Consider the following 11773-nt stretch of genomic DNA (forward strand, 5'->3'; position numbering starts at 1 on the left):
CCCTCAATGAGCCCCAATGTTTTATGTTTTGTATGTATTTTTAACTGGTTTATATGTATTTTAATTCTTTTTTTTAAAAAACCCTCTTTTTAAAGTTGTTTTATTGCGGTAAGTTTGAGAGAGGGGTTTATTTTAATGGGTTTATAATGTATTTTATCATGTATGTTGTTAGCTGCCCTGGCAGCCCTTGTAAGGGCAGAAAGGAGGGATATAAATTTTGTAAATACATAATGATAAATGAGCAGAAACAAGCAGAAGAAATAAAACCAGAGGTCATTTCGGGGAGGATCGCAGGGGATCGCAGTTCCCCCGGGTGAGGTACGGGGGCGGGGCACATGACGAAGCCCCGCCCCCTGCTTCCGGCCGCCCCGCTTCCGGCCCTCATTCAGCCAGGAGGAGGCAGGAGAAGAGGGAGGGTAAGTTGCTTCCTCCCTGCCTCTCCCCACCCCTGCCTGCCTGGGGCCAGGGAGGGCCTTCGCGGGGCTTCCTCGCACTCCACACTTCCAGTGATGTCAGGGGGTGTGGCATATGCTAATGAGCCATGCTAAAGAGTTCTCCTAGCTCTTTTTCTACGAAACGACCCCTGACTAAAACTATTATCAAAATTGTACTTTGGAGCCCAAAACAATAAGTTTTATCAGAGACTGTGGTATTGTACTCCCATTCTACAGTCTAGGTGGTGGCTCAAAATGAAAAAACGCGGTTCAGAGCAAGACTGGTCTAGTTTGTGTTTAATTTTTAAAATTATGACTGGCTGAATACATGTTACATTTATTTGCTCTTTCGATTTTATCTTTCTTGTAAGAAGAACAAAAATTGCTGATGAGTGAGTAGAAATGGTTTATAGTCCTAACAGTTTAATAACACAGTACAGTATCTGTCAATAGTTCTGTCAACACAATGCTGAAAAACTGTCCTCTGACTGCTCACAAAGCTCCCACCTCTAGTCACAGGGCAGTTGCTATTCCTTGCCTCCTTAAATTAAACAACACACAGGGGCTACATTGCTCTGGCTTCAAAAGTTTTTCACTATGCAATAAGTCACTAAGGACCTTAATAGTTCACTTTTAACAAGGATAAAATGTCTGACACTTGGAGCATTACTTTAATTTTTATGGCTGAAAGTGTACAGAGATTGAACTGTTCCCCATCCCCCTTTTCTTCTTTTTATAAAGAGCCCTAATCGATATAGCTAGACAAGCCTGTTCTACTACAGTGTTCTGCCAAATATTTAAAACCAGGGTCTGGAGAATGAGAGAGAGAGAGAGAGAGCGCATGAGAACAAAGGTTACCAACAGCACGTTTCCAAATGTTTCTCTTGACTGAAGCAAGGCACTTAAAAAGAAACCCTCTTGGTAACATTATATGCTGCTACTGTTCCCTCAACATTCTCTTTCAAACTACTCAGAAATGCAACAGATACTTTCCTGGTGAAATACATAAACAGATAAATAAATTACCGCAGGCTGAGGACAAGTTAAACATCTGGTAGCCAGCTCAAGCCTGCCATACAAGTCAAAGACACTCTGGCCCAGGGAAGATTGATCTGCAGTCACCGATTAGGGGGTTGAAGGTAAAAACTGCATTTATCCACACTTCCCCTTATGCTCTCTTACAGAGAAAACTGTAACTCCCCACCCCAACCCCTCCCCAAAATATATTGCTGGCCACACTAGCCTGATTCAACTGTGTTTTCTTCTTTTTAAAACACTGCAGACTCATTTTGCAGCCGTTCAGACATGTTTGATAAGACTCTTTAAAATCCTATCTGATCAGCACTGCTGAGATGGCAGAAGTGTTCTATAAATTGGGGGAAGGATTTTTTTTTAAAAAAAAGCAGCGTTGCAAGACTTAGATGTGTTTGCCAAAACAGGGGAAGCTTTATCCAAATGGCACAGAGTTCACACAAATAATATCCAGGCTGTTATACAGGCAGTGTTCTATCATCCAAGCATCTGGCCAACATCAGTCAAATAAAATAGGTAAAATGGACTCAGCAGTTCAAACATGGAACTGGGAGTTACAGATTCCAGATTCCATTGCTGCATCACTGGGTAACCTTGAGAACATCACTTACCTTTTCTATTCTACAACTTCCACCACTTTGGGTATGTGAAACAAGCACCCTAACAAAAGCCATACTAGAGTATTCAGGTACGAGATGTGACCTATTATATAAACTAAAAAAGTGGCTTGCTTGATAGTAATACCCCCTGTGGCGGAACGGGCTCGCGTCAGCTGGCAGACCCCGCTCTGCCCACCCCTCCTTTGCCTGACCTGGCACCTGAAGGGGCAGTTTTTCACCACTGCCTCCGGGTATTGCTGCCACTACTGTCCCTGTCTTGGGCTCTGGTTAGGCAGGACAGCCTCCTAACCTCCCGCTGCTGTCGCTGGATGCAGGCACCTGTGGAATCCCCTGGAGAGTTGGCAACTGGCCATTTTGCCCTTGTTCTCCTCCTCAGGGAGTCCCCAACCCACTCCTAGCGTTTCCAAATGGCTGGGGGGACTATGCGGTACAGAGGGACTTCTCAATGTCAACAATAAAAGGATTTATTTTGAAACCACTCAACTATATACAGGCATATTAACAGTGAACTGAAGAATCAAAATAAAGGTGAATAATAAATCGCTTCATCTCTCCCTTCACTATACATACCCTGTCTAGATGGTCTGCAGGGCAGGCACATGACTTGCTTTCATTGGAGGAAGTTAGATTAACACAACTCCCAACATGGCCTCTGCCTCCTGCAGACTCCAGCCGACAGCCTGACTGGCTCCAGACTTCAGACAGACCGACTTCAATTCCCATAGACTGCTTCCCGCCCAAAAGCTCCACTATATCAAACAGCCCTTCCCGCCCAGGAAGTGCCTCTCCCTCCTGCAGCACTATGGGGCAGATCTCCTCACAGCCTTGATGGACTTCCTGTCCTCTCTAGGGAGCTGCCCTCTGACTGCTGGTTGGAGACAGGGGGGGGGGGTGAGGAGGAGACTAGGCCAAGGCCTACCTCAGGTTTGATGGTCCCCTCCTATCTGGCCCACACCAACTTAAACATATACATAAAATGGCGTTTCTCCACACCCCCGATTTGCAATTCTTTAACTTTTAAAGAAAATTCCAGCTGCCGTTCACTTTTCACAGTTCACAGTTTACAACAGCAGCTTAGTTGAAGGTTTCCAGTAATTTTTGTTTGAATTCCAGCCATACCCCCATTTTGGATTTCAATCCAGCAGGTTCTACTATAATCAACACACTATAGCACACATTATGAACTAGCAGTGACAGAGGGATCTAAACAAAGTCCTACCAGGTTACATCCTTAATCTGCCATAACCTATGCCCTGTTCTGAGGGGAGTTTAACCGAGAAGAAAAGAGGAGCATGGACACATCTCTCAGAAGAATCCCTTTGCCCAAATGAAGCCTCCTGTGCTTCAGAATCAAGTGAGAGAGATAGCGTGGTGTAGAGCGAGGGTCCCCAATACAGTGCCTGTGGGCGCCATGGTACCCGCTGATACCTTTTCTGGTGCCTGCCAAGCTTATTTAGGCAGTGGGTGGGACCAGGTAGGGCTTTCACCCAGCAAGGCTTCTCATTGACTACTGGAGATTCGACTGGATGTGTAGATTCTTTTAAATGTTGGTTTGGCAGCAGCTGCCATTACAGCACAAGGATCTGCCCTGGTGTGACTGAAGTTAAGCTGTGGCAATCATTTTGTGCCTGGCTCTGCTTCCTGCAGCAGCCATTTTATGGTAGCCATTTCATGGCTGCTCCCACCACACCCTATCACAATTCTAAATGTGCCCGCAGGCTCAAAAAGGTTGGGGATGCCTGGTGTAGAGGCTGGACCCTGACTGTGGAGACCCAAGTTCACAATCATGAAACTCACTGGCTGAACTTGGACCAGACACACTCTCTCTCAGCCTAATATATCTCACAGATTGTTCTGAGGATAAAATGTTGAGGAGAGACCCGCGTGTGTTACCCAGAGATCCCTGACAGGGTAAAAATGGGACAACTAGAAGAAATGGTGTTATCCTGCTCCAAATTCTATCAACTTGAGATAATGCATTTTCAGTAGTGGCAAACAGCTGGGGAATCCTCTCCACAGAAAACAGAATTATTTAGGAAGGCTCTTCTCAATTGATTGGACTTTTACTGGTAGCTGAATTTGTTTTGTCATTTAAATGTTATTATTGTTTCCCTAGAAATATACGAGGCTTTCTAAAATGCTTTGAACTTTCATCCTGCATTTAAAAGAATATAAACATGACAGCTAAATACACGAATAAATAAATATATGCCTACTGTACTGTCACTTACTAAGAATATTTCAAGATCAGGGCCCAGCCTGTTCATTCACTGGCTGCCTCTGACAACCATTTAAGAAGAGAGATACTTTCTTTCTAGAACAGAGCAGAGGAGAATTCTGGTGCTTCTCATGTGACCCTCCTTGCAAGGGGTGCACTTAAGTATACAAGCAGTACAGAAAAAGGCACATGTATCTAGGTGCATTTCATGCTGTTCTTTTTAATATGACACAAAACAAAAGCAGTTACCATTATTTTAAAGAGAAGAGGCATGCATAAATACCTTCAAGTATCCTGTACTTGACTATACTCCCATTTGAGTGTTACACTGCCTAAGCAGAAGAACGTGAACCTGCCATCTAGATGCTTCATCAGAACAAGTAAGAAAATGTAAACTTAGCTGTCCATGTAACTGCTAATCCATACAGAATTTCCCCATCTGGAATAACATATGGTATTATTAATCTCTCTCCCTCCCCCAGTTTTTTGTTATTCTTTCTTCTGAATACTATAGCTACAACAGTTCATCTTGGACTAACTGTTAAAATTTCCACCTGAACATACTAAAGACTGTATTCCTCCAGACCTTAGTGTCTCTGTTGGGCTTGGAGATGTTATGTTCTCACTCAACAGTGGTATTATCCAAGCTTACCAACATAAATCTGCACATGCCACCCTTGCACAGCCAATGATGAGCTCTCAATCCATGGGGGATGAAGGGAGAAAAGGTCAAAGGTTTTGCTGAGAAGAGATGGCCTGCAATGTTAACCCTTTAACAATGTATGACCTTTAACTACCATCTTCTTCAGAAGCCATCGGTAAACAGTATGTTAACAAATTTATCTGAAGGAACTGGCACACTGATTAATCCTTTTCTTTCTTGCCTTGACTTTTTAGCCTCAGTATCAAAACTTATGCTGAAACAGTATAAAAAGTTACCCTGGCCTTCAGATCTGTACTGGAACACCAGCACAACCAGTTTTGAGAATCCAAGTGACCCAACAAATACAACTTGAAGTTCTTTCCGCATATCAACTCTGAAAATCTTGTCATAATTTTTTTTGAGATTCACAGCATTGCCACACCAGCAGCAAACATTTTTATACTGACTGGAACTATTGGCACTGCTTGAAAAATGTCTGAATGCTTCTGAGATCAAATTCACAATTAATTCCCCCAACTATGAGAAACTTTGAGAAGAAGTATCTGTCTTACCTCATAACCAAACTGCAGTTCATCAGAGGTCAACATGATTATGTCATCATCAATGGCCAACACTGCTTCCGTCTCAATCTCATCATAGGGACAGAAGCGGTTACCCAGTTTGTTTTCTGTGGTCCGTAGAACTTTCAATGGAACTCGAACTTTGGGCCAAACAGATTCTGCCGAGAAGAACAGGTTAGAGAGATTTCATTTGCTGTATTCCTTCCTCTCCCCCAAATCAAATTAGTCGGTTCTGCTTGTACTAAACAGGAACTATAATAGGAAAGTTAAACCTAATGCATTTTGATGCAAAGCAAGAAGTGTTCCATGGATGTATCACTGCGACTACCACCAACATTTGGACATGAAAAACAAAAGAAATGTAATAATTTAACAAGATGCACAGGAACCCTACACAAAATCTAAGGCACACAAAAAGGAAATCTGCACGTTGAATGAAGAATTTAGAAAGATGAAAAGCATCTGATAGCAATGGAATTTGTTTGGGACAAGAATAACATGTAAAGAAAATTTATAGAATTATAAATTTAATTTAAAAATATGATTATGCCAGCAGGGCAAAACAAACTATCATTGACAGAATATACATAATTTCTTTTCTCTGACATATTCAATTTTCTGGGGCCCAGTCTCTGGACTGAACAGAGGAATTACATGTATATGAAGTTAATGGAAACAGATTCCACAGGTGCCTGCATCCAGCAAACAATGTGATCATTACAAGACGAATACTGCACTACATGGACTGACTAAACATTTATACTTAACTTCAAAAAATGTGCACCTACAATGGTCCATTCTAATAGAGCAGCTCTCAAGTTACTCAGTAACAGGGATTCCACGATTTTCCATTTATTCAAAGTTTATCAACATATAACATGTTTTCCTAATGCTAAGCAAAGAGTAAATCCATTCTTTTCAACATATGGCCAAAGCATAAATGAAACACACACACACACAACACCAGGAATGTTTCAGCTCAACCTTAATATGCTTTATTCCTAACTGGTATGTCTAACAAACTACTTGCAAATGGCAGCTAAAGGTTACTTAAGTCCATCAAATTATATGTTCTGAGATGGACAGTTAACTTCAAATCAGCAAATACTATAGCTTTTAAAAAAAGATATGATTGGTGAGCCCATGCATGTTTCAAGAGCCTACTTTTAGTAAAATTGTTAAATCTTACACAGCACTGAAATGCAGTCTTCTGCACTCTGAACAAAAATGTAGCTATCAGGTATTTAGGGGCTGTGATACAAATCTAAAGAACTGTATTTTTCCTGACATCCCGCTGCAAATACTCAGAGAGGGTCAGACCAATTTAAAAACAAAACATAAAATCAATTTTAAAAGTACAAACTGAACCCTAACAAATATTAAAAGATTAAACGTCTCAGCTTCGTTTTCTCTTGACTGAGACGCTACCATTGATGCTTGCTCTGTTTCTCACAATCAGACCACTAACTGAAATTCTGCAGTGTTTATTTTTTCTTCGCTATACATTTTTGGATCCTTCATCCCTAAATCTAATACCCTTTTAAATCAATTTAGGGCCATCACTACATTCACTGGCAGTGAATTCCACAATTTAAGTCACTGAGTAAAGAAGTACTTCTTTTGTCCATCCTGCACATCAACTTCATAGGATACCTCCAACTTATATAAATCGTGAGTGAGAAAAAGGTCTCTTTATCTACCTCCTCCATTCCATGCATAATTAATAAACTTCTATCATGTCTCTCCTTAGCTCTCTCTTTCTAAAGACTCTTCAGTCTTTCCTCCCAGGAAAATTACTCCAACCCCTTAATCATTTATTTCCGGTTTTGCATTTATTTATTTTTTTTGAGATACAGGGCTCTTCCACACTGTCATTTTTGTCACTCCTTTGTCCCTCTTGCTTCAGGGTCCCCCCCCATGTGTTTTGCTCTTTCTAGTAGTCCCAGAGGGAGCAAAATACATGTGGAAAGGGGGGGACCACCCAAAGCAATAGGGACAAGTGAGTGACAAAAACGACAATGCAGACGAGCCCACAGTCACCAGAACCATATACTATTCCAAATGAGGCCACACTTATAGATCCGTATCACAGTGGCTGTTCTATTTTCAGTCCCTTTTCTAATTTTCCTCCACATGAACATTGCCTTTTTCTTTGCTGCTGCACACTCTCAACACTTTCATAGAGATTTTCCACTACAATCCCACAATCTCTTTCAATCTGAGTTTCAGCAGTTCAGACTCAATCAGCATATAATTAAAATTAGGATTTTTGTTTTTTGTTCTGAACATCATCTGCTATGTTACCACGTACTCATCCAATTTAGAGAAAGCCTCCTGGAGCTCTTCACAGTTTGCCTTGGTTTTTGCCATCATTAATAGTTTGATATCAGCAGGAAATTTTGCCACCACACTGTTCTTTCCCAACCCCAACCCCAGATCACCTATGAACAAATTAAACAAATTAAAAAGCACTGGTCCCAATCGGTCCACTCCAAATGGCTGAAACCCTGTGATTCTTCATTACAGAAAAATTTTTCAGTACAACAGGTAAGAAATGCAGTGATCTTTGAAGACAAAGGTTATAATGTAAAATTTTACACAGCAGAAAACAGAGTCATTAGAAAGGCATTTGGAGGAATGATAAACCATGGGACCAATGTGTGCTGTATTGTATGTGCAACTAATGCAAGTGAACATAGCTATGTAGGAGACTAGAAAGAAGGCTGATGCTATGTTGTCAAAGGCTTTCATGGCCAGAGTTCATTAGTTGTAGATTTTCCGGGCTGTATGGCCATGGTCTTGGCATTGTAGTACCTGATGTTTCAGAACCTAACAAAGGTTAGTAAAATGTAAAAATGTAGTTTTTAATATTGGTCCTCTTTTTCACATTTTACTAACCTTTGTTAGGTTCTGAATTTTAGTGTTAAGGTTCAGTTTTTTGCCCTTTCTGTACCTGATGTTTCACCAGCAGCTGTGACTGGCATCCTCAGAGGTATAACACGGAAAGATGGAGTCCTCTCTGTGTCAATGTGAGAAGAAAAATGGTAGGCAGGTAATTTATATCTACTCAGCCCTACCCTACCTTCCTGAGTAGATATAAATTACCTGCCTGCCATTTTTCTTCTCACATTGACGACTCCATCTTTTTTTGTTATACCTCTGAGGATGCCAGTCACACAGCTGCCGGCAAAACGTCAGGTCCTACAATGCCAAGACCACGCCCATACAGCCCGGAAAATATACAACAACTAAAGGCTGATGCTATTGTAAATATGTTGCAGAAGACCTCTCTGCATCCTAGAATGTGGAGACTTTCAGTAATTACTAAGAACAAGAAACAGGAACTTTTCACAAGTATTTCTCTCAAGTTATGAAGACCACTTCTCATTTTATCTACCAATAATATTTTATCTACATTAAAAACATGTCTACCTCATGTGAAGACTAGGGTTGCCTACCACTGGGGGGGGGGGAGGCTGAAGGTCTCCCAGGATTACTATTGATCTCCTGACTACAGAGATCAGTTCCATGGGAGAAAATGGCTACTGTGGAGGGTGGCCTCTATGGCATTATACCCCATTGATGTCCCTCCCCTTCCCAGGCTCCACCCCCAAATCTCCAGGAGCTTATAGCCAGGAGCTAGCAACCCTAGAAGACTGTGTGAGTATAATTATGAATCTACCGCTCTTTCAGTTTACCAGTTCACGTATATACAAAAGTGTACATGAGTATCCTGAAAGAGGAGTTGACAGAAAAGGTATGGTTGGATGCCCGTTTTCATTGCAAAGGAGTCTGATTTACAGTTCACAGAGTGCTCATAAAAGGAATATTAAGTTCTGCACAGTTCAGACACTGGCAACCAAATGTAATACCTGAAACAGCTTCCTTAGGAAAACTGTACCCTTTTCCAAACCACACTAAACAGCTATGAAAAGAAAGTTTACCTTGGAGGGATTTTTACAGAAGAGGAATTGGCCCAGATGACAAAAAGAAATGGGAAGAAATACAGAGTGAGAGCTTTTGGAAATATAATCACTTCAGTTTCCTACTCCATGGTGGCCCTTGAAAGACTACCACAACACTTTACAAAATTAATTACTGCTGTTACTATAGCCTTAGTTCAGTGGTAGAGAATAGCACATATGAATTACTACCCACTACTACATCAAGTTTACACCACAGGGGGTTCCCACAGCCAACTCAGGAAAACAGCAAACAGCTGCATATGCCAGGTACACTTTGGTCTTTTGGTTCATGCTATGGAACTCCTGACTATAAAGGCACCGTAGTTCTGAAGTGAGATTCCAGGCACACACAGCAGTAGGATATTTAATTTTTGTATGTAGTACATTCTCCTAATTCAAGTATAAGAAACAACAGACAAATCCTAATGACCCAACAGGGTGACTGTGGACAAAACATGATCTCTGAGTTTAACTTATTTTATGGGGTGGTTGTGAGATTAAAATGGGATAATCCTATGCATACTACCCTGAACTCCTTAAGAGACGTGAAATCACTACTAAAAAATAATATGCACTAACTTTAATTCTGTTGCATTATATAATGGTTGGATGATTACGATACTGAATTATATGATGTGGATAGATTTTGAAATTTGATTGTATTATTGATTTCAATATTTTGGTGTCTAACTCGCTTAAAACATTTCCCACTGAAAAGTGAACCAATTTATCTAAATTAAACAGCATCCACCTTCAGAAGTGGCCTATTTTGGCTTCAAGCTATAAATATTTCTGTATAGTATGCATTGTGCCTTGGTAAAGTAATTAAAACTATACCCTGCTACTATCAACAATAAATAGTGCTAGATCACTATTGGGTAATTAGTACTAATGAAAGTGAATATATAGTTGTGGTAGTGGCAATTCTCACGTTATAAAACATGACACACGGTGTAGCAGTAGTCAACATCTACCTGAACTTTTTATCCACTCTGCATAATGTCCTTGAACATCAAAACCATCAATTTAGACTTAAATACTAATGAAGAGTATTGGATAAAATGGGAAAATTATAAAAAACATTTCTGCCTACACAAATATTTCCAGCAGCAGTCATATAAACCACAATATTTATTTTAGTAAATGCAGACTAAGTGAAAAACATCTAACATTTCAAAGTTTCCAACCAGACTATTTTTTCAATTAATATCCTACATGTAAAGTCATATGCATTTGCTGGCACTGCAGCAGAACTGAAAGTTCTTCTTACACACTGCACACCCTGCTAAAGCCTACAAATTAGCAGTTTACATACAGTCAACCAACAATTCTCCCTAGGATCTTTATGCCATAGATGTCAAAATAATAGAAGTCTCTAAGAAACCAGTTTTGGAATTATTATAAGGTAAAAGAGTTTCTCTTAGATTACAAAGCAAACTGTTGTTTAGGACTGAGAGGTATGTCACAAACATGGTCTGATGCAGATACAAGGCTGAGATTCTGCTAACTCTGGGTGGCAAATCAAAAGCCAGCTCAACAAACATGTTCCTTCTCTCCCTCTCCAGAGTGATTTTCCCTTTCTGTTGATATCTGGGCATTATCCACAATTTCATGTTACACTACTGTGCACCAGTGTGAGTCATGGTTAACACAAAGCAGCTTTCCTTAAAAACATGAATTTACAAACCACTTCAAACATAGATACAACCTGGCATACAAGGGAACCATGAAGAAGGAGGAGAGGGAGGGGGAGGAGGAGATTGGATTTATACCCCGCCTTTTACTACCCAAAAGAGTCTTAGAGCGGTTTACAATCTCCTTTTCCTTCCCCTCCCCACAACAGACACCCTATGAGGTAGGTGGGGCTGAGAGAACTCTTTCAAGAACTAACCTTGAGAGAACAGCTCTGAGAGAACCGTGACTGACCCAGGGTCACACCAACAGCTGCATGTGGAGGTTCTCCCAGATTAGAGTCCGCGCTCCTAACCACTAATCCAAACTGTCACTGCACATGTAACACACATTTATTTATTCGTTTATTTAGCAAAAATAAATAAAGCCCCTGGGATAAACTTCATTTCCTTATCCTAGACCATCACAGGTATACAGTGTAGTGCACCAAAACCATACAGATACATACTGCTTGGCACAGCTCTACAGCCTTGATTCTCCTTTCCAAGTCTTTATCCAGCAATCTGTGGAGGTTTCTCAACTGAAGAATGGCAGAACAAAAAGAAGCATAAACCTGGTGCCATATCTTTTCTCAGCAGGACGGACTTT

The 11773-nt window shown here is 40.8% G+C and overlaps 1 protein-coding gene across 1 annotated transcript in view; it reads right to left on the reverse strand.

Annotated features, from left to right (window-relative positions):
* Positions 1-11773, reverse strand: part of EXT2 (exostosin glycosyltransferase 2) — a 125451-nt gene that overhangs the window by 19825 nt on the left and 93853 nt on the right. The window contains exon 10 of the mRNA XM_015425727.1: positions 5520-5686. Coding sequence (XP_015281213.1) covers positions 5520-5686 — 167 coding nt within the window. The remainder of the gene's footprint in view (positions 1-5519; positions 5687-11773) is intronic.

Source organism: Gekko japonicus, unplaced genomic scaffold, assembly GCF_001447785.1.
Source record: "Gekko japonicus isolate JY-2015 unplaced genomic scaffold, Gekko_japonicus_V1.1 scaffold1611, whole genome shotgun sequence".
NCBI lineage: Eukaryota > Metazoa > Chordata > Lepidosauria > Squamata > Gekkonidae > Gekko > Gekko japonicus.